The following is a 23895-nucleotide window of genomic DNA, read 5'->3' on the forward strand; positions in this document are numbered from 1 at the left end:
GCATAGGATTTCCAGCTACCAATAAAAGAAAGAAAATGAGAGGGACAAGATTTTGTAGTCTAAAGAATGAAATGCGTTGTCCCAAAGGGAAAGAAAAGAAATTCATGATCAGTGTGTTCAAAGTTTGAATGATCTAGTAAAGAATTAATAGACCTTGTGGACATGCCTTAAAACATGTTATAATCCAGAGATAGCAGGTTTATCTATGAATAGGTTCACAGACACATCTAGGCAGGGCTGATTTTACTTTAATAAAGTAGTGGCTGAAAAAAAAAAAAAAGTAGTGGTTTAAAATGTGGAAGTAGATTGTCTGGGTTTAATTACTGATTCTGACACTTATCCTGTTGGCTGCTTTTTTATTCTTTCTATTCTTCAGGTTTTTTTTTTTTTTTTTTTACATTTATTTTGATTAGTTGAAGGCTAATTCCTTTACAATATTGTAGTGGTTTTTGCTATACATTGACATGAATCAGCCATGGATTTACAAGTGTTCCCCATCCTGAACCCCCCTCCCACCCCCTTCCCCATCCCATCCCTCTGGGTCATCCCAGTACACCAGCCCCGAGCACTTGTCTCATGCATTCAACCTGGACTGGCGATCTGTTTCACATTTGATAGTATACATGTTTCGATGCTGTTTTCTCAGATCATCCCACCCTTGCCATCTCCCATAGAGTTCAAAAGTCTATTCTATACATCTGTGTCTCTTTTTCTGTCTTGCATATAAAATATTTTATTTAAAAAATTTTAATTTTATACTGAAGAGCCTAATCATAGTAGGATCTGTTTATCAGTTTTTCCTTGTTGTATAAAATTGATAAGAATAGTGCTTTATCTGACTATTTTGAGAATATTGCATTGCTTCTTAGAGGCATTCCTGCTGCCACTGCTGCTGTTAAGTCGCGTCAGTAGTGTCCGACTCTGTGCGACCCCATGGACCGCAGCCTACCAGGCTCCTCCATCCATGGGATTTTCCAGGCAAGAGTACTGAGGCGGGTTGCCATTGCCTTTTCCAAGAGGCATTCCTAGTGTGTAGTATACTCCCAGGAAATGTTTGCTAGTATTGTTCTTGTTGTTGTTCTAAAAGAAGATGGAGAAGGCTCAACATTTCACTTTGGGACACTGCAGTTGCATTTGCTTCCACTGTTGAAATGATGATGTACTAAAAGAAAAGAAAGAAGGAAGAATAAAGAGATATGGCTCACGAATGTTAAATCACAAAGTGTTATAACATGACGCCATAACAATAACAATGGAGGTAAGATCTCTCCCTTTTCTGTCAAAAACACAGAGGGTATACTGGTTTTTTGAGAGGACTGTAGTAATTAGGAAACATTTTTTGTAACACTGTAGGAATAGACTACAATAAAAAATCTACTTAATACGCATGAAGTAATACTATGAACAAAGCTAGTAGAAGTGATGGAATTCCAGTTGAGCTATTTCAAATCCTGAAAGATGATGCTGTGAAAGTGCTGAACTCAATATGCCAGCAAATTTGGAAAACTCAGCAGTGGCCACAGGACTGGTAAAGGTCAGTTTTCATTCCAATCCCAAAGAAAGGCAATCCCAAAGAATTCTCAAACTACCACACAATTGCACTCATCTCACATGCTAGTAAAGTAATGTTCCAAATTCTTCAAACTAGGCTTCAGCAATATGTGAACCCTGAAATTCCAGATGTTCAGACTGGTTTTAGGAAAGGCAGAAGAACCAGAGATCAAATTGCCAACATCTGCTGGATCATTGAAAAAGCAAGAGAATTCCAGAAAAACATTTATTTCTGTTTTTTTTTTTTTTTTTACTATGCCAAAGCCTTTGACTGTGTGGATCACAATAAACTGTGGAAAATTCCAAAAGAGATGGAAATACCAGACCACCTGACCTGCCTCTTGAGAAACCTATATGCAGGTCAGGAAGCAACACTTAGAACTGGACATGGAACAACAGACTGGTTCCAAATAGGAAAAGGAGAATGTCAAGGCTGTATATTGTCACCCAGCTTATTTAACTTATATGCAGAGTACATCATGAGAAACGATGGGCTGGAGGAAGCATAAGCTGGACTCAAGAGTGCCAGGAGAAATATCAATAACCTCAGATATGCAGATGACACCACCCTTATGGCAGAAAGTGAAGAGGAACTAAAGAGCCTCTTGATGAAAGTGAAAGAGGAGACTAAAAACGTGGCTTAAAGCTCAACATTCAGAAAGCTAGGATCATGGCATCTGGTCCCATCACTTCATGGGAAATAGATGGGGAAACAGTGAAAACAGTTTCAGACTTTATTTTGGGGGGCTCCAAAATCACTGCAGATGGTGATTACAGCCATGAAATTAAAAGACACTTACTCCTTGGAAGGAAAGTTATGACCAACCTAGATAGCATACTAAAAAGCAGACACATACAGATGTCTGCAGACAGCTGCCCTTTCCTTCGAGGAGCATAGATGGTGCTTTCTTCATCATCCTCAAAATCGTATCTGGCAAAGCTGTTAGGTTCTGCTGCCCGTAGTGATCTCAACCAAGGGAAGTCTGAAATCATGGAATACGGCGCTCCGTCCACAACACCTTCTAACGTGTAGATTTCTCTACCCCAGGGATACTTAGGGTACTTCTTTAAGTCATCTTCACTTCGTGTGGCTTCAGGGAAGAATTCATACTTAATGAGCTCTTGGTTAATGTTTGCTATCGTGTCCATCCAGCTGCGAATGCGCACCTTGTTCCGGACATTGGGAGGGTTACTGAATTCATGGATAATACAGATATGATAAGGGTAGGGACCACTAAATAGCTTCTGCTCCAATGTTAGTGTGTCCACCTGCTGCATGGGGCGTAGGTATATGATGCGGTTTCTCTCAGGAGGCATCCTTAGTATCTGGTCTAGTACCTGATCCATATTCAGTTTCTTGCACTGTGCATAATCAAATCGGTTTACGATTGGTGCATTTTCTACTTTTAAATGTTTCAGTACCCTGCATCTTGTAGCATGGATGAACATCATCTTAGGACAGTCTTTCAGCACTAGATCTGTGATTCCACAGTTGGTCATAGTGACTCCAACAAGATTTTTGGATTTTAATACAAGGACCTGCACATGGTCATCCTCAATCACAGGATCACTGGTACTGGTGGACTTATCCGCTGTCCGCTTCCGCTTCATGGCATGACGTGGTTTTGTTTTGGCAACTTCATCCGGGCCATTCACAACACAGGCTCGGCTGGTTGAAGGACGTTCCTCATCAGAACACCTGCTAGTTCTCCTTTGGGATTCCTGGGGCCTGTGACAGCAGCATCTGGGGCAGACAGAACTCTCTGCATCTCCCTCCTCCATGGCCTCAGAGTCCTCTGACCCACCGGGGGAGCAGACACACTGCCTGGATACATCCACTTCTGTAGGGCTAGGCTCGGAAGAGCCGCCGCTGTTCACCGTCCTTACAAAGTCGGGGCTTTGAGAAGCAGTGCTGGAGTTTCCCACTGTGCTGGCGGTGGTGCTGCTGCAGCTGGGATAAACATCCTTGTTTTTTTCCTTTTCAGGAATATCCCTAGCTGCTTTCATATTGGCTTTGATCTGCTCACTGGTGACCTGACAGCCTTTCTCACAGCTGCTTTCCTCGAGAGGAAACTGCTTCGACTGGCCCATCTGATGGGAGTAGTACCTCTTTCGAAGTGGAGTCTTGCCTTTTCCACTTACTGATAATTCCCTGGACTGCACAGACTCTCCGGTTTTTTCTTCACGTTCAGAGAAACGCCGGGCACCATTCTTAGGAATCCAGACTTCTTGGAGTTCTAGACTGTCTTCTTCATCATCACTCTCTGAGTCATGAACAGTAATTGGGGTTGGTTTTACTACACGCTGAAGACCACTGGGTCCGTCGGCTGCAAACTGCTGCTCTCCTGGCTGCAAGTCTTGCCGGAAGTCATTCTCCTCATCTGAGTCATCTGGGTGATGGTGATTGTTGTCGTGGATGTTGGCATTATTCTGGGCATTATTATCATTGTCATTGTTGGAGTTCTGATTGCTAACAAGGGCCGAGGAAACCCCAATTCCTGTGCCTGCACTCAGACCAACCAGAGCACAGCCTTTGGGCGGTTCACGAAACATTTGGTCCAGTGAAATAAACTCCAAGCTAGGCAACAATTCAATAAACTGGCCGAAGGAGTCCAGCTTCAAAGCATGGCAACGCACTAAGTTGATATCAACCAATCGAGTCCACCTTGAGTGGTCTGAGATCCAATTGTATGGGTTATGTAGATGGGGGCAATTATAAATTGCCAGATATTTGATACAGGAGAAAACTTCATTGACTGCCTTCATCCCTATATCAGTGATAATACCAGGATTTTCCACCACATCAGCCAAACCATACTTCACCAGATCTGCATTAGCCATTCTGCTCTGCAGCAAAAACTCATCTACATATCCCAGATGAAGGGTTTCAAACTCGGGGAATTCCAACTCTGCCATCTTTAGGGCGGAAAAGACGCCATCTTTGGTTAGGGAAGGCTGGATCCGAACTTCATGTAACCTACGGGCAGCAGTGATGATGAGGTAACCAAGATCTACTTCAAGTGCATTTTTACAAGCTCCCAAAACAATAGTGTGCAAATTTCGAAAACCACCTGATCTCCAACTGTCTTCAACTACATGCTGTATAAGACCTCCAAGGAAAGGAACTCGAACCATTTCTAAATGTTCCAAGTTGCGTGCAGAGGCTAAGCCTGTTACTAAAGGGACATATTTCAAAGAGTTTGTGGGTCCTGCACAGTTCCTCATGACAAAAGTTCGTAAACTGATGCAAAGAAAATCTTTGAATGGCTGTGGTTTAGTGAGTCTTACCCACTTCATGTAAAGGTGCCTTAGCATTGGGATACAAGGAATTTCAGGAACATTCACCCCAACTAAATGTAAAGTTTGAATTTTGGCTCCTATAGGAATTTTCAGTTTATTTTCAGGAGGAATTGGAAATGCTCCATTACGGTTACGAAATTTCCCCAAAATATGAACATGTGGCATGTATGTCCAAATGGATTCTACTAATTCCAAGTGAGAAGTTTCCACACCCACTAAGTTTGGGCATGCCTGCAAAGCTTCCAGAACTCCTGGAATGCTAAAAGCCTCATGGCCCCGTACCCTTCGCCTCTCAAGGTATCGAGGGTGAAGGCCATATAGCTGTTCAACATCTGGCATCTTCTTTAGTAGTGTCAGAAAACTGGAATCTGTGAAGCCACTTGGCATGTATTCCCACCATCGCCCTGCACAGAGATCTACAACCCTCACAACTCTCAGATATAGGGTGACTGCTTCCTTTAGCTTCCGGGAAAGACACTCCATACACATGATATCCTGCAGGGGGAGGTACCTAAAAATATGGCAAAGCACTTCATGTGAAAGTTGATTCATATAGTCCTTTGTTTCATCAGATACTGCTTCCTCAGGAATTTCATTATTCATGAGACATGTTTTAACACTTTTCTTCCGTGGACCCATTGTTGTGTTATCTCCAGGATCAAAGAGCAAATCTCCCCTCTTGGTTACTTGACTTCAAAGCACCTATGCCAGCCCTCCGTTTGTTGTACTGGTGAAGGGGGAGGGAGAAACGCGACAAACACTTCCCATCTGTATGGAAACAATAGGAGAGGAAATTTCAGAGATGCGTCAGATGAAGAAGGGTGTGTTTCAGCGAGTAGTGGCAATCTTTATCCACTATTGTGACGTCAACGGAGAGCCCGTTGAAGATGACTACATTTAACTGGACCTCTTCTTTCTAGCTGTCCTGGGAGTGCTGCTGGGGCTGTCCAGCTGCCAACCAGCCCCACAGAGACTTGGGGGCATGCAGTTGGGAGGCCCAGGCTCATTTTGGTGTATAGAAAATGTATCAGGAACATTGAAGTTGTATACAAAGATTTGTACATAGAGGAGATATACAAAGATACTTCCTAAGTACCAGCTTTATATCATATGTTTATACAATTTAATTTAAAAGTTCATTTTAATGAAGGCAGGTAATTGGAAAGAGTTCATTTTGTTCATTTTTCCAGACTTAGTTCATAAAGTATCACTTTTTGGCTGAGCCCCCATTTACTATATTCTTAATAATCACTGTCATCCCCTTAAATCTGTGCCTTTTTCTTCTCGAGCGAAGCTGTTTGAGTAAATCTGTTGAAGAGTCTTTTTGTCTTGTGCTCTTTTGTTTTTATTAAAACTCCAGCTAAACCTTATAGTCAGAGGCGGCTATATGTTTCTGTACAAAATTGTGGTTCTTTTTTCTCTTGGTATTATAGTTGCCGTATTTCTTAAAATGAAGTTAAAAAGACTTATGAGTTTGAGGGGGAAATGGAAAAGTTTCCAAAGCATTTCTAGTTATTTATTTCCATATTCAGTTGTGTATATGCTTTATCTTGAATATAAAAATAAAAGTTTATTAAAAAAAAAAAAAAAAGCAGACACATTACTTTGCCAACAAAGGTCCGTCTAGTCAAGGCTATGCTTTTTCCAGTGGTCATGTATGGATGTGAGAGTTGGACTGTGAAGAAAGCTGAGCGCTGAAGAATTGATTCTTTTGAACTGTGGTGTTGGAGACAACTCTTGAGAGTCCCTTGGACTGCAAGGAGATCCAACCAGTCCATCCTAAAGGACATCAGTCCTGGGTGTTCACTGGAAGGACTGATGCTGAAGCTGAAAGTCTAATACTTTGGCCACCTCATGCGAAGAGTTGACTCATTGGAAAAGACCCTGATGCTGGGAGGGATTGGGAGCAAGAGGAGAAGGGGATGACAGAGGATGAGATGGCTGGATGGCATCACCGACTCAATGGGCATGAGTTTGAGTAAACTCCAGGAGTTTGTGATGGACAGGGAGGCCTGGCATGCTGCGGTTCATGGGGTCGCAAAGAGTCGGACATGACTGAGTGACTGAACTGAACTGAACTGAACATTTATTCGCTCTGTGAATGAATGTAAAATTAATGTCTCAACAAAATTTTGCATTGATTATTAGGTGAAGTTTATCATATGGCAAATTAAAAAGTTTGTTCACATATATCTGAAAACCCCAGGGTATTCTATATCAGAAAATAAGTTGCTGCTATATTTTATGGAGAAGGAGGTAGCTGAATCTTTTCCATTCCAGTCTTCCTTATACTTGACTGCTTCTTATAGTCCCTTCTCCCTCCTCAGTCAGGAGGAGTAATGTGATAGTTTAGAAGAAGAGTTCATTTAGGGCCAGACTTCAGAATGCAGAGGATTCACCCTAAAGGAAGGACCCCAGATTACCCTTTTGTTTTTATCTTCCGTTTCACACTTTGGCAGGGCCCAGTCAGCCAGGGAGGCTTATGTTTCTCTTTTCTAAATCACGGTGACTGATTCATGGTTGGATAACTGAAGGCAACTTGGGGAGCACTGCTCATCCTTTCTCTGGAAAACACATTGAACAGGTCTATTCCAAAATTTAGGGAATGTAAAACAAACCACAATTACATGCTAAGTACACACTGCAAGAAGTACAACAGACTTTTATCAATATTGCTTAACATTATTCTGTGATTATGTTTACTGTTAAAATTTAACTCCTGAGAACATTTGTATGTTATCATGCCTCAGAAGTCCTTCAAGGGAGATGGAAGATGGTGGAGGAGTAAGATGGGGAGATCACCAGCCTCCCCCCAAATACATCAAAAACTCATCAAGATATGGAACAACTCCTACAAAGCAACCTCTAGGCAATAGCAGAAGACCCCAGGCCTCCAGGGGGACAAGAGAAGCTCCCTGAATTGAGAACACAGGCGCAATTTACCCTCAACAAGAGATTAACACAAACCACCAAACCAACATTTCCCTCCAAGGGCAAAAATCAAAAGGAAGAAGTAGTAGAACCCTAAAGCCTGGGATAAGAAGACCTCAAGAGGAGCAAGTTAGGAAAAAAGATGAAAAGACAGAGAAATACAGCACAAATGAAAGAGCAAGGTAGAAACTCACAAGACCAAATAAACAGAGAGGAAATAACTAATCTCCCTGAAAGAGAATTCAGAATAATGAAGACTTGAAAATAGAATGGGAAAAATTCAAGAAGCACTTAACACAGTTAATACAATCACCAAGGGCATAGAAGAAGTAAAGAATAAGCAAACAGAGATGAATAACACAATTACTGAAATTAAAAATACTATAGAAGGAACTGAGAGCAGAATAACTGAGGTGAGGAACAGATAAGCGAGCTGGAGGACAGAATGGTGGAAATAATTGCTGAAGAGCAGAACAAAGGGAAGAGAAAGAAAAGAATTGAGGAAAGCCTCAGAGACGATTGGGACAATGTTAAACACACCAACCTTCGAGTTATAGGGGTCCCAGAGGAAGAAGAAAAAAGGAAAGGCACTGGGAAAATTTTTTAAGAACTTATAGTTGCAAACTTCCCCAACATGGGAAAGGAAATAGTCAATCAAGTCCAAGAAGCCAAGAGTGTCCCCTACAGGTTAAACCCAAGGAGAAACACATTGAGACACATATTAATCAAGCTAACAGAGATTAGGCACAAAGAAAGAATATTAAAAGCAGCAAGGGAAAAATAACAAGTAACATACAAGGGAAAAACCCATGTGATTAACAGCAGATCTTTCAGCAGAAAATACTTAAAGTATTGAAAGAGAAAAACCTACAACCATGATTACTATACCCGGCAAAGATCTCATTCAAAATTGATGGAGAAATCAAAAGCTTTACAGACAAGCAGAAGTTAAGAGAATTCAGCACCATCAAACCCACCTTGCAACAAATATTAAAGGGACTTACATAGCCAATGAACACAAGAGAAAGGAAATACCTACAAAAACAAACCCAAAACAATCAAGAAAATGCCAATAGGAACATATGTATCAATAATTACCTTAAATGTAAATGGATTAAATGCACCAACCAAAAGATGCAGACTGACTGAATGGATACAAAAACAAGACCCATATATATGATGCCTACAGGAGACCTACTTCAGACCTAGAGACACATACAGACTGAAAGTAAAAGGATGGAAATAGATATTCCATGTGAATAGAAACCAAAAGAAAGCTGGAGTGGCAATCCTTATTTCAGACAAAATAGACTTTAAAATAAAGAATATCATAAGAGACAAAAAAGGACACTACATAATGATCGAAGGATCAATCCAAGAAGAAGATATAACAATTGTAATTGTCTATTCATCCAACATAGGAGCACCTCAATACACAAGGCAAACACTAACAGGCATAAGAGGAAATATCTACAGCAACACAATAATAGTAGGGGACTTTAACACCCCAATTTCACCAATGGACAGATCTCAAAACAGAATCAATAAGGAAACACAAAGCTTAAATGAAACATTAGGCCAAATGGACCTAATTGATATCTTCAGGACTTTCCATCCAAATATAGAAAAATACACTTTCTTCTCAAGTGCACATAGAACATTCTCCAGGATAGACCACATCTTGGGCCACAAATCAAGCCTCAGTAAGTTTAAGAAAGCTGAAATTGTATCAAGTATCTTTTCTGACCACAATGCTATGAGACTAGATATCAACTACAGGAGAAAAAAACAGCAAAAACCACAAACTTGTGGAAACTAAAAAATACATTACTAAATAACAAAGAGGGTACTGAAGAAATAAGAAAAGAAATAAAAAGATTCCTTGAAACAAATGGCAATGAATGATGACCCAAAACCTATGGGACTCAGCAAAAGCAGTTCTAAAATGGAAGTTTATAGCAATACAATCACACCTCAAGAAGCAAGAAAAGCATTGAATAGACAGCCTAACTTTACTTCTAAAGCAGCTGGAAAAAGAACCAACCCCCCCAAAGTCAGCAGAAGGAAGGAGACTGTGAAAATCAGAGCAAAAATAAATGAAAAAGAAATGAAGGAAACAATAGCAAAGATTAATAAAACTAAAAGCTGGTTCTTTGAGAAGATAAACAAAATTGACAACCACTAGCTAGACTCATCAAGAAAAAAGAGAGAGAAAAATCAAATCAGTAAACTTAGAAATGAAAATGGAGAGGTTACAACAGACAACACAGAAATACACAGGATCATTAGACAATATTATGAGCAACTATATGCTAATAAAATGGACAGCCTAAAGGAAATGGACAGATACTTAAGCCAAGATCAGCCTCCCAAGACTGAACCAGGAGGAAATAGAAATTATGAACAACCCAATTACAAACACTGAAATTGAAACAGTGATCAAAAATCTCAAAAGCCCAGGGCCAGATGGCTTCACAGGGGAATTCTATCAAACATTTAGAGAAGAGCTAATGCTTATTTTTCTGAAACTCTTCCAAAAATTTGCAGAGGAAGGAACACTTCCAAACTCATTCTAAGAGGCCACAAGCACCCTAATACCAAAACCAGGAAAAGACAATATGATAAAAGAAAATTGCAGGCCAATATCACCAATGAACAGAGGTGTAAAAATCCTCAACAAAATTCTAGCAAACAGAACCCAACAACACATTAAAAAGCTCATATACCATGATCAAATCGGGTTTATTCCAGGCATTCAAGGATTCTTTGATATATGCAAATCAATCAACATGATACACCATATTAACAAATTGAAAGATAAAAACCATATGATCATCTCAATAGATGCAGAAAAAGCCTTTGACAAATCCAGCATCCATTTATGATAAAAACACTTCAAAAAATGGGCATAGAAGGAACCTACCTCAACATAATAAAGGCCACATATGAAAAACCCACAGCAAATATTATTCTCAATGGTGGAAAACTAAAAGCTTTCCCTGTAAGATCAGGAACAAGACAAGGATGTCCACTCTCACCACCATTATTTAACATAGTTTTGGAAGTCCAAGCTATGGCAATCAGAGAAGAAAATGAAATAAAAGGAATCCAGATTAGAAAAGAAGAAGTAAAGCTCTCACTGTTTGCAAATGACATGATATTATATATAGAAAACCCAAAAGAAACTATCAGAAAATTACTAGAGCTAATCAGCGAATTCAGAAAAGTTGTGGGATACAAGGTCAATACACAGTAATCAATTGCACTCCTATATACTAACAATGAAAAATCAGAAAGAGAAATTAAGGAATCAATCCCATTCACCATTGAAACAAAAAGAATAAAATATCCAGGTATAAACCTACCTATGGAAACAAAAGACCTGTATATGGGAAACTATAAGACACTGATGAAAGAAATCAAAGATGACTTAAACAGATGGAGAGATATTCTATGCTCCTGGGTAGGAAGAATCAATGTTGTGAAAATGACTATTATACCAAATGCAATCTACAGATTCAATGCAATCGCTACCAAATTACCAATGGCTTTTTCCACAGAAATAGAACAGAAAATTTCACAATTCATTGGAAACTTGAAAGACCCTGAGTAGCCAAAGCAGTCTTGAGAAAGAAGAATGGAGTTGGAGGAATCAACCTTCCTGACTTCAGACTATACTACAAAGCTACATTCATCAAGACAGTATGGTACTGGCACAAAAACAGAAATATAAACCAATGGAACAAGATAGAGAACCCAGAGATAAACCTGTGCACCAATGGGTAGCTTATTTTTGATAAAAGAGGCATAAATATACAATGTGGCAAAGAGAGCCTCTTCAATAAGTGATGCTGGGCAAACTGGACAGCTACGTGCAAAAGAATGAAATTAGATCACTACCTAATGACATACACAAAGATAAAATCAAAATGGGAAAAAAAATCAAAATGTATTAAAGACCTAAATGTAAGACCAGAAACTATTAAACTCTTAGAGGAGATCATAGGCAGAACACTTGATGGCATAAATCAAAGCAAGATCCTCTATGACCCACCTCCTAGAGTAATGCAAATAAAAGCAAAAATAAGCAAGTGGGACCTAATTAAACTTAAAAGCTTTTTCCCAGCAAAGGAAACTGCAAACAAGGTAAAAAGACAACCCTCAGAATGGGAGAAAATAATAGCAAGGGAAACAACTGATAAAGAATTAATTTCCAAAATATACAAGCAGCTTATACAACTCAATACCAGAAAAGCAAACAACCCAATCAAAAAGTGGGAAAGGGACCTGAAGAGACATTTCTCCAAAGAAGACATACGGATGGCTAACAAGCACATGAAAAGATGCTCAACATCACTCATTATTAGACAAATGCAAATCAAAACTACAATGAGATACTACCTCACACCAGTCAGAGTGGCCATCATCAAAAAGTCTATGAACAATAAATGCTGGAGAGGGTGTGGAGAAAAGGGAACACTCTTGCATTGCTGGTGGGAATGTAAACTGATACAGCCACTATGCAAGGTGGCATGGGGACTCCTTAGAAAGCTAGGAATAAAACCACCAGATGACCCAGCAATCCCACTCCTAGGCATACCCCATGAGGAAATCAAAACTGAAAAAGACTCATGTAACCCAATGTTCACTGCAGCACTATTTACAATAGCTAGAACATGGAAGCAAACTAGATATCCATCAACAGATGAATATTTAAGAAGCTGTGGTACCTATATACAATGGAACACTACTCAGCCATAAAAAGGAACACATTTGAATCTGTTCTAATGAGGTGGACGAAACTAGAGTCCATTATACGAGTGAAGTAAGTCAGAAAGAGAAATATAAATATATACTGACACATATGTATGGAATCTGAGAGATGGCACTGATGAATTTATTTTCAGGGAAACAATGGAGAAACAGACAGAGAGAACAGACCTATGGACATGGGGGGACTGGAGGAGGAATAAGAGGAAATGTATGGAGAGAGTAACATAGAAATTTATAATACCGTGTGTAAAACATAGCCAATGGGAATTTGCTGCATGACTCAGGGAACTCAAACAGGGTTTCTGCGACAGGCTGAAGGGTGTGGTGGGGAGGGAGATGGGAGGGAGGTCTGGGAGGGAGGGGACATGGGTGTACAAGGCTGATTCTTGTTAATGTATGACAGAAAATCACAAAATTCTGTAAAGCAGTTGTCCTTCAATTAAAAAAAAAAAAAAGAAGTCCTTCAAGGAAAAGGAACAAGTGACAAAGCAGAATATGGTGGTTTCTTTTCCTGTCCATGTTACCATTATAATTCCAAAATTTGCACTATGTTTCTTCAAATATCACTTTTTTGTTATAATCTTAATCTAAAATTATTATGGATCAAAGACACTCCTTATAATTCTAACTAGCCTGTCATTTATATTTGGTTTATGTCTGAGATAAGTGGTAACTATCATAATATTTCACCTTTCTGGTAGAAAATGTCTAAATTCAGATCTTTTATAGAGTTTAACAGACATTAAATAGTTGTCCACTATTAAGTTACTGTGTGTACCTTTTGTGGAATCTGGGCAAGGGCTGATGCAATCACATTGGCACTTTCTTCTGATATGTTACTGACCATTGACCCCAAAGAAAGCACCACAATACTATCTTCTCCAGAGCTCTGCACAAACTCTTCCATTTCCTGTGAAAAATTTTATTCCATCACGAAAGAGCAGAAGTGTAGCAAACATTACTGAAGGAATTTCTACAAGCAACTAAAGAGAGAAAATCGGATGGAATTCTTCAGTCAAGAATCCTGGAGTGGGTATCCATTCCCTTCTGGGGATCTTACCAACCCAGGGATTGAACCCAGGTTTCCCTCATTTCAGGAAGATTCTTTACTGTCTGAGCCACCCTGGAAGCCTCTTATTCTACTCTATGTTTCTACAAATGTGACTAGACTGGGTATTTCTTATAAGGTGAATTGTATAGTATTTATCTTTTTCTGACTGGCTTATTTCACTTAACACAAGATTCATTCATGTTGTGACATGTGTCAGAATTTCTCTTTAGAGGTGAATAATATTTCATTGTTTGTGTATATGATATTTAGTTTATTGCTTTATCTGTTGATGGACACTTTTGTTGCTTCAATCTCTTAGCTCCTGTGAATAGAGCTTTTATGTACATGGTGTGCAAATATCTCACTGGGATCCTAATTTCAATTCTTTTGGATACATACCTAGAAAAGAAATTGCTGAGCCACATATGTAGACAAGTTTTATATTAGAAGCTGTGCATTAGTCCTACAATGTGCTATATAGCTAGTTTATAGCTATATATATATATATATATATTAACAAAGAAAAGAAAATAAAGCACTTTTTCAAACTTTAACCTAAAGGCTGTTTTTGATGAGTGTTCTTCAAAAGCATAATTTCATCTGTTGATATCAGTTTTAATATTAATGTCACTGAACTTTGTTAATGCTCAATTGGTATATCCAGGTTATATTCTATTTCTAGTGACCTGTAGTAGAACTTAAAGTTACTTGTCTTCAATGCTTTGTCACATTGCCTTGCTACCCAATGCTGCTTCATCTATGCTGTGAAAAATGCATCCATTTGGGATTATTATAGTACATACTGTCTATGCAAAGTAATTACTGATGCAGACTGATTCATTTCATACTCTGATATCTTTATGAAAATAATATAAAGCTCATGGCAATAAAACATGCAAAGGTATGAAAATTTATATAAAGGGAAATAAGATTTATTAAAGTTCTCCATACAAGGATAGTCTTAGTTTCAAATTTATATACTTTTAGAAAAGGGTGAAATATATTTAACATTTAAGATTAAGTTAAGATATATAACATGATGACTGATACGTATATATATTATAATATGATTTCCATTTTAATGATGGTTCATACCTCTATCATGCCATATAATTATAGTTTCTACTTTGTGGCCAGATAAGTTAACAAGTATGTGAGCTGAGAACTTCGAGATGTTCAAGCTGGATTTAGAAAAGGCAGAGGAACCAGAGATCAAGTTGCCAACATTGGTTGAATCAAAGAAAAAGCAAAGAGAATTCCAGAAAAATATCTACTGCTTTATTGATTACACCAAAGCCTTTGGCTGTGTAGATCACAACAAACTGTGGAATATTCTTAAAGAGATGGGAATACCAGACCACCTTACCTGCCTCTTGAGACATCTGTATGCAGGTAAAGAAGCAACACTTAGAACTGGACATGGAACAATAAACTGGTTACAAATTGGGAAAGAAGTACATCAAGTACAATGTATATTATCATGCTGCTTATTTAATTAATATGCAGAGTATATCATGAGAAATGTTAGACTGGATGAAGTACAAGCTAGAATCAAGATTGTGGGAGAAATATCAATAACCTCAGATACACAGATGATGCCACCCTTAAGGAAGAAAGTGAAGAAGAACTAAAGAGCCTCTTGATGGAAGTGAAAAAGAATGAATAAGTTGGCTTAAAACTCAACATTCAAAAAACTAAGATCATGGCATCGGGTCCCATCATGTCATGGCAAATAGATGGGGAAATAATGGAAACAGTGACAGACTTTATTTTCGTGGGCTCCAAAGTAACTACAGATGGTGACTCCAGCCATGAATAAAAGATGTTTGCTTCTTGGAAGGAGAGTTATGACCAACCTAGACAGCATATTGAAAAAAGAGAGACATTATTTTGCCAACAAAGGTCCATGTAATCAAAACTATGGTTTCTCCAGTAGTCATGTATGGATGTGAGAGTTGGATTATAAAGAAAGCTGAGCACTGAAGCATTGATGTTTTTGAACTATGGTGTTGGAGAAGAGTCTTGAGAGTCCCTTGGACTGCAAGGAGATCAAACCAGTCTATCCTGAAGGAAATCAGTCCTGAATATTCTTTGGAAGGGCTGATGTTGAAGCTGAAACTCCAATACTTTGGCCACCTGGTGCAAAGAACTGATTCATTGGAAAAGATCCTGATTTGGGAAAGATTGAAGGCAGGAGGAGAAGGGGACAACAGAGAATGAGATGGTTGGATGGCATCACTGAATCAATGGACATGGGTTTGAGTAAACTCCAGGGGTTGGTGATGGACAGGAGGCTGGCATGCTGCAGTCCATGGGGTCACAAAGAGTCAGATGTGACTGAGCCACTGAACTGAACTAGGTAAGTATGAACTTCTCTGGCATTCAGTGTTGAAGAATCCACCTGGAGATGTGAGTTTGATCCCTAGGTCAGGGGGATCCCCTGGAGAAGGAAATGGTATTCCATTCTAGTATTCTTTCCTGGAAAATCCCATAGAGAGAGAATTCTGGTGGGCTACAGTCCACGGGGCGGCAAAAGCCATAAAAGACTTAGTGACTAAAAAACAAGCAACAGGTAAATCATATTTTTAGTTGGTAGCATAAAGTCTTATTTTTCCTAGTATCTAGGAGGGTGAGTTTGTATAAATATAAACTCACAGAAATTTGTTTTAAATAAGTGAAAGAGTGAAATAAAAATATAAAAATATTTTCTTGGGCTCCAAAATCAAGAGTCTTCTCCAACACCACAGTTCAAAAGCATCAATTCTTCAGAACTCAGCTTTCTTTATAGTCCAAATCTCACATCCATACATAACTACTGGAAAAACCATAGCCTTGACTATCTAGATCTTTGTTGACAAAATAATATCTCTGCTTATTTTTTCCCCATTTATTTTTTTATTAGTTGGAGGCTAATTACTTTACAATATTGTAGTGGTTTTTGTCACACATTAACATGAATCAGCCATGGATTTACATGTATTCTCCATCCCGATCCCCCCTCCCACCTCGCTCTCTATCCGATCCCTCTGGGTCTTCCCGGTGATATACACCATGGAATATTACTCAGTCATTAAAAAGAATTCATTTGTCTCTGCTTTTTAATATGCTGTCTAAGTTGGTCATAACTTTTCTTCCAAGGAGTAAGCATCTTTTAGTTTCATGGGGGCAGTCACCATCAGTAGTGATTTTGGAGCCCTGCCAAAATAAAGTCTGCCACTGTTTCCACTGTTTCCCCATGTATTTGCCATAAAGTGATGGGACTGGATGCCATGACCTTAGTTTTCTGAATGTTCAGTATTAAGCCAACTTTTCCACTCTCCTCTTTCACTTTCATGAAGAGGCTGTTTATTTCTTTACTTTCTGCCATAAGGGTAGTGTCATCTGCATATCTGAGGTTACTGATATTTCTCCCGGCAATCTTGATTCCAGCTTGTGCTTCATCCAGCTCAGCCTTTCTCACGTTGTACTCTGCTGCTGCTGCTGCTAAGTCACTTCAGTCCTGTCTGACTCTGTGCGACCCCATAGACAGCAGCCCACCAGGCTCCTCTGTCCCTGGGATTCTCCAGGCAAGAATACTGGAGTGGGTTGCCATTTCCTTCTCCAATGCATGCATGCATGCTAAGTCACGTCAGTCGTGTCCAACTCTGTGCGACCCTATGGACAGCAACCCACCAGGTTCCTCTGTCCACAGGATTCTCTAGGCAAGAATCTGCATGTAAGTTAAATAAACAGGGTCAAATACGGCCTTGATGTACTCCTTTTCCTATTTGGATCCAGTCTGTTGTTCCATGTCCAGTTCTAACTGTTGCTTCCTGACCTGCATACAGATTTCTCAAGAGGCAGGTCAGGTGGTCTGGTATTCCTATCTCTTGAAGAATTTTCCATAGTTTATTGTCATCCGCACAGTCAAAGGCTTTGGCATAGTCAATAAGGCAGAAATGGATGTTTTTCTGGAACTTTCTTGCTTTTTTGATGATCCAGCGGATGTTGGCAATTTGATCTCTGGTTCCTCTCCATTTTCTAAAATCAGTTTGAACATCTGGAAGTTTGCAGTTCTTATATTGCTGAAGCCTGGCAAATGAGCATTACTTTGCTAGCATGTGAGATGAATGCAACTGTGCGGTAGTTTGATCATTTTTTGACATTGCATTTTTTTGGGATTGGAATGCAAACTGACCTTTTCCAGTCCTGTGGTCACTGCTGTGTTTTCCAAATTTGCTGGCATATTGAGTGCAACACTTTCATGGCATCATCTTTTAGGATTTGAAATAGCTCAACTGGAATTCCATCACCTCCATTAGCTTTGTTCTTAGTGATGATTCCTAAGGCCCACTTAACTTCATATTCCAGCATGTCTGGCTCTAGGTGAGTGATTACACCATTGTGATTATCTGGGTTGTAAGGATCTTTTTTTTGTACAGTTCTTCTGTGTATTCTTGCCACCTCTTAATATCTTCTGCTTCTGTTAGGTCCATATCATTTCTGTCCTTCACTGTGCCCATCTTTGTATAAAATGTTCCCTTGGTATCTCTAATTTTCTTGAAGAGATCTCTAGTGTTTCCCATTCTATTGTTTTTCTCTATTTCTTTGCACTGATCATTGAGGAAGGCTTTCTTATCTCTCCTTTCTATTCTTTGGAACTCTGCATTCAAATGGGTATACCTTTCCTTTTCTCCTTTGCTTTTCACTTGTCTTCTTTTCACAGGTATTTGTAAGTCCTCCTCAGACAGACATTTTGCTTTTTTGCATTCCTCTTTCTTGGGAATGGTCTTGTTCTCCGTCTCCTGTACAACGTCACAAACCTCCTTCCATAGTTCAGCAGGCACTCTATCTATATGATCTAGTCCCTTAAATCTATTTCTCATTTCCACTGGATAATAGTAAGGGATTAAATTTAGGTCATACCTGAATGGTTTAGTGGTTTTCGCTAGTTTCTTCAATTTAAGTCTGAATTTGGCAATAAGGTGTTCATGATCTGAGCCACAGTCAGCTCCTGATATTGTTTTTGCTGACTGTATAGAGCTTCTCCATCTTTAGCTGCAAAGAATACAATCAATCTGATTTCGGTGTTGGCCATCTGGTGAAGTCCATGTGTAGAGTCTTCTCTTGTGTTGTTGGAAGAGCGTCTGCTATGACCAGTGCATTCTCTTGGCAAAACTCCATTAGCCTTTGCCCTGCTTCATTCTGTACTCCAAGGCAAAATTTGCCTGTTATTTCAGGTGTTTCTTGACTTCCTACTTTTGCATTCCAGTCCCCTATAATGAAACGGACATTTTTTTTTTTTTTTTTTTTTTTGGTCACCACTGTGGACATATTGCTCATCTTCTCTCACTTTCTTTGGGGCCAGAAGTGGAACTTTGAGCCACCATTCTCAGTGGGTGCCTTCCCAGGTACAGCACGCTACTGCAGTACTAAGCCACTGCGGAACACTGTCACCTTGGCCTTGTACCACTGTTCCACTATCTTGCCTGGAGAATTCCATGGACAGAGGAGCCTGGTAGGCTGTTGTCCATGGAGTTGCAAAGAGTTGGACATGATTGAGTGATTAACACTTTCACTTCACTTTTCTCCACTGCTGCATTCCTCCCACCTCTCAAATATATTACTAAATAGCTATATGTCATATGCTTGGAAATGCAATTGTATACATATTTTACATGCTTACTTTTTATATTTGTTAAGAGAAGAAAGGAAAAGATACATGCACTTCTACTGTCTTATAAATTACTTATCTTTATCACTGCTTTTTGGTCTATCATGGGGATTAGAATTGTAGTCTGGGTTTACTTTCTTCAGCCATAGGACTTCTCTCAGTTTTTCCTGTAGAGCACATTTCCCAGCAATAAATTTTCTTTGGGAGTTAGAGGGCACAAGACTATATTTTTCACTCATATTTCAAAAATAATTTTGCTTGATAATGAATTTTAGGCCGAAAGTTTTGACTTTCAGCACTTTAAAAGGTCATCCCACTGCCATGGAGCATTCCTTATTTCTTATGAGAAATAAGCAATATCTTGGCATTCATTTGTAAGAAGGAATTATTTCTCTTTTAGTTCTTCAAGACTTTCTGCTTTAGCTTTCAACATTTCACTACTGTCTGTGTATGGCTCTCCAATATTTATCCTACTTGGAATTAGTTGGACAATTGGGATGTGTAGTTGGGATTTTGCATCATAATTGGAATGTTTTCAGGCATTTTTTTTTTTTTTTTTAATATTTTGCTCTGCACCTTTTCTCTTCTGGCTCTCTCCTTTTGTGTATGTTAGTGTGTTTTATTATGTATCACCATTCTCTAAACTTCTGTTCATTATACTTTTTTCCCTCTGTTCATTTGATTATGTTAACTTATTGATGTATAATACCATTAAGTTTCCTGGCTTTTTCATCAGCTTCTTCAAACCTACTCTTGACTCCCTCTAGTGAATTTTTCATTTCAGATGTAGTAGTTCTCAACTCCAAAATTTCCATTTGTTACTTTTGTAAAATATGATTTCTATCTTTTATTTATAGGCTGTAGTAGATGGACTATTATTATAATATGTTGTCATTATATTTTTCTTCTTTACACATAGTTGCCTGAAATAGGTTTCATGCCTACAATAACTTATCCATTTCTTCTAAGTTCTCCAGTTTGTAGGAATATCACAATAGAAGCCTATGATCTATTATATTCTTTATTTTAGTTTCTCATTTTATTTATTTGTGCTCTTTGTCTTTTTGCTAGACCTCAGGAAGGCTCTTCTTAGCTGTTTCTTTCTCTAGTTTTCTCTGATAAACTTGCTTACCAGTGGTTTAGCCTGTATCTGCCATGAATCAATCAGATTTCTCTTAACTGCTTACCAACATATCTTTCATAGTTTGTGAGTAATCTTAGGCTTGACTTTCCCACAGTTTGATTCAAATAAAGTGAGTGCTTTGAGAATGGCTTTTATGTTCTAGGGCTTCCTTGATACGTCAATTAGTAAAGAATCCACCTGCAATGCTGGAGACCCCAGTTCGATTCCTGGGTCAGGAAGATCCCCTGGAGAAGGGAACACCTACCCACTCCAGTATTCTTGTGCTTACCTGTGGCTCAGCTGATAAAGAATCCGTCTGCAATGTGGGAGACCTAAGTTCTACCCCTGGGTTGGGAAGATCCTCTGGAGAAGGGAAAGGGTACCCACTCCAGTATTGTGGCCTGGAGAATTACATAGACTATACAGGCCATGGGGTCACAAAGAGTCAGGCAAGATTGAGCAACTTTCACTTTACGTCCTAAGTCTCCCTATCATGAAACTGTGCACCTTGGCTTCCAGAGCTGGGGATAGGGACTGTGGCACACTTCTCTCTCTGTGACATCCCTCTTTTAAGTGTAAACAGTAGGGTTTATTTTTAGCTTGCCTTTTCCATCACACAGCCTCCATTCTATGAATGAATTGAGCAAACAACTGCCCTATGACTGGGGCTGTGTCGAAGAAGGGAGAACTTTGTTGGCCATACCTGTCTGAAGCTTAGCTACTGTAGCACACAGCTAGGGTGTGTGTGTGACAGAGAAATTCAAGTGGCTTGATCCTTTAAGAAGATACCATAACACTCAAATGGGAGGTGCAGGTAGTGAGAGCCAGGTGTTCTTTCTGAACCTACTTAGAGTGGAATCTATTTTTCTGCTAATGGATAGTATGAGAGGGAGAAGTTTGGGTTTAAACATCACAGGCTTTCAGCGATTTTACTGTTAATGTATTTTTGGGGAACAAATGTGTCTTTATTTGCTGTATGTCTTTTTAGGGCATTTTCTAGACACTAAATAGTTGTTTTAATGTATCATTTTCAGTGGTTATTCTTACAAAAGTTTGTCCATGGAATATGTCACATTGCCATTTAAGATGTGGGAGGTTGGGGGTTTCCCTGGTGGCCCAGTGCTAAAGAATCTGCCTGGCAATGTAGGAGACACAAGGTTTGATCCTTGGTCCAGGAGGATCCCATATGTCATGGGATGAATTAAGCTGGTGCACCACAACTATTGAGCCTGTGCTTTAGGGCCTGGGAACCACAAATGTTGAGCCCATACCTAGCAATACTGCAGCCCTCATGCCCTAGAACCTGTGCTCCCCAACAAGAAAAGCCACATCAATGGGAAACTTGTGCATTGCAACTAGAGAGCAGCCCCCATTCCCTGCAACTACAAGAAAGGCCACATAGCAACAAAGCCACAGTATAGCCAAAAAAGAGTCAGTTCCAGGAGTAAAATTTTCTATCTACCTATCTGTTTCTACCTATCTATCTACCTTGAAGTGTAGTTGATTTACAATTTCATTTTAGTTTCAGGAATATAGCTTAATGATTCAGTGTTTTTGTAGATTATATTCCATTCCATCCACGTTGTTGCAAATTGCAATATTTTATACTTTCTAAGGGTGAGTAATATTCTTTGTACATATATCTTACATCTTCTTAAGATAGTTATCTGTTGATGGGCACTATTCTATTTCTTGGATGACTTATTTTTTCTTCTGTGTCATTTAGTTAGCTATTCATTGCTTATAAATTGCTTTTTATCTCAAGTTGAATTCTTATTTTCATTGGTTTATCTTTATAATTTCTAACTACATGTTATAGTGATCAGTGTTTTTCTCTATAACTTTTTACTAATTTAATTAATACTTTTATTACCTCTTTTTAAAGCTCAGTACCTGGTAGACTGGTGATGCCTGTTTGATCACTTCATCATTTCATCAAGGGATTTCTCTTGCTCTTTTAATGGGAGTGTTTCCTCTTCTTTTTCATTTCACTTAACTTTGTCTCTCTGAATTTAGGAGAAACAGTTCTGTATTGTGGTCTTGAAGGGGTGTTTTTATGTGTGAGTATCCCTGTGTAGACTGCATGTTTTCAACGTCTTTGGTAGGCAGACTGATTTAGAAATGGATGCCCATCATATCTTCCGTCAGGGTGTGTGTGCTGGCTGTTATCACCTTGATGGGGGGGCATTGTTGCTGCTTAAGTGTCTAAAACCCAGAAGGATGTAAGGTGGGATTCCCTTTCTGCTCCAAGCTGTTGCCACCCTATCACAGGCAGGGTCTAGTCACTGCTTGCTGGAGTAGAAGCCCTGAGAGTTAGGCTTGATCAGGCTATTTTCACAGTAGTTATTTTCCTTTCACCATGGAAAGGAAAGTCAGTGAGGTGTGTGTGCTCACAGAGGTACTGAAGTCAGTGAGGTGTGTGTGCTCACAGAGGTCCTATACACCACCTGTGTAGGCATGCTCATGTGCAGCCTAAGCTTTTATCCCCCCCCTTGTGTGGTTGTCCCAGATATAATGTAAGTTTGTCGTGTGGAGTAGGTGGGGCCAGAGTACTTGGCCAGCTGGGAGAGGAACTATGGCACACTCATCATGCTGACATTTGAGACAATGCCTAAGTGTCAACATTGGTGGTGGTCACCTCTTCCAAACCACACTCACGGTCTCAAGCGTTCTCATCATAGCTATGGAGAAACCATAGCCTTGACTATACAGATCTTTGTTAGCAAAGTGATGGTTCTGCTTTTGAATACACTGTAGGTTTCTCATAGCTTTCTTTCCAATGAGCAAGCATCTTTTAACTTCATGGCTGTAGTCACCATCCAAGAGAAAATAAATTCTGTCACTGCTTCCACTTTTTCCCTTCTATTTGCCATGATCTGATGAGACTGGATGCCAAGATCTTAGGATTTTTAAACTTGAGTTTCAAGCTACTTTTTACTTTCCTCTTTCACCCTCATCAAAAGATTCTTTAATTCCTCTTCACTTCCTGCCATTAGAGCAGTATCATCTGCATCATTGAGGTTATTGATATTTCTCCCAGCAATCTTGATTCCAGCTTGGGATTTATCCAGCCTGGTATGTCACAAGTTGTACTCTGCTTATAAGTTGAATAAGCAGGTTGACACCATACAGCTTTGTTACACTTCTTTACCAAATTTGAATCAATCAGTTGTTCCATGTCTGGTTCTAACTGTTGCTTCTTGACCTGCATGCAGATTTCTCAGGAGGCAGGTAAGGTGGTCTGTTACTCCCATCTTTTTAATAATTTTCCACAGTGTGTTGTGATTCACACAATAAAAGGCTTTTGCATAGTCAATGAAGCAAAAGTTTTTTTTTTCCTGGAATTCCCTTGCTTTGTCTATTATCCAATGAATATTGGCAGTTTGACCTCTGGTTTCTCTACCTCTTCAAAACCCAGGTGTACATCTGGAAGTTCCTGGTTCATGTACTGCTGAAGCTTAGCTTGAAGGATTTTGAGCATAACCTTACTAGCATGTGAAATGAGTGCAATTG

At 39.2% G+C, this 23895-nt stretch overlaps 1 protein-coding gene across 1 annotated transcript; it reads right to left on the minus strand.

The window, feature by feature from the left end:
- Positions 1–1109: 1109 nt before the first annotated feature.
- On the minus strand, positions 1110–5611 carry LOC122428012 (F-box only protein 38-like). Its single transcript, XM_043447621.1, has 2 exons — positions 2409–5611; positions 1110–1162 (listed from the first exon to the last, which is right to left on the minus strand). Exons 1-2 carry the CDS (start codon positions 5488–5490, stop codon positions 1110–1112), a joined length of 3135 nt encoding a protein of 1044 aa, XP_043303556.1. The 5' UTR covers positions 5491–5611.
- Positions 5612–23895: the final 18284 nt, after the last annotated feature.

This window comes from Cervus canadensis, chromosome 26 (assembly GCF_019320065.1).
Source record: "Cervus canadensis isolate Bull #8, Minnesota chromosome 26, ASM1932006v1, whole genome shotgun sequence".
In the NCBI taxonomy this organism is placed as follows: Eukaryota; Metazoa; Chordata; class Mammalia; order Artiodactyla; family Cervidae; genus Cervus; species Cervus canadensis.

What these genes read in the sequence shown, in the direction of transcription:
- LOC122428012 (XM_043447621.1), bottom strand. Translation starts at nt 5,490, where the DNA reads ATGGGTCCACGGAAGAAAAGTGTTAAAACATGTCTCATGAATAATGAA. An exon ending in GCAGCTGTCTGCAGACATCT is followed by an intron (nt 1,163 to 2,408) that starts GTATGTGTCTGC and finishes CTTTTCTTTTAG; the next exon opens with TACATCATCATTTCAACAGT.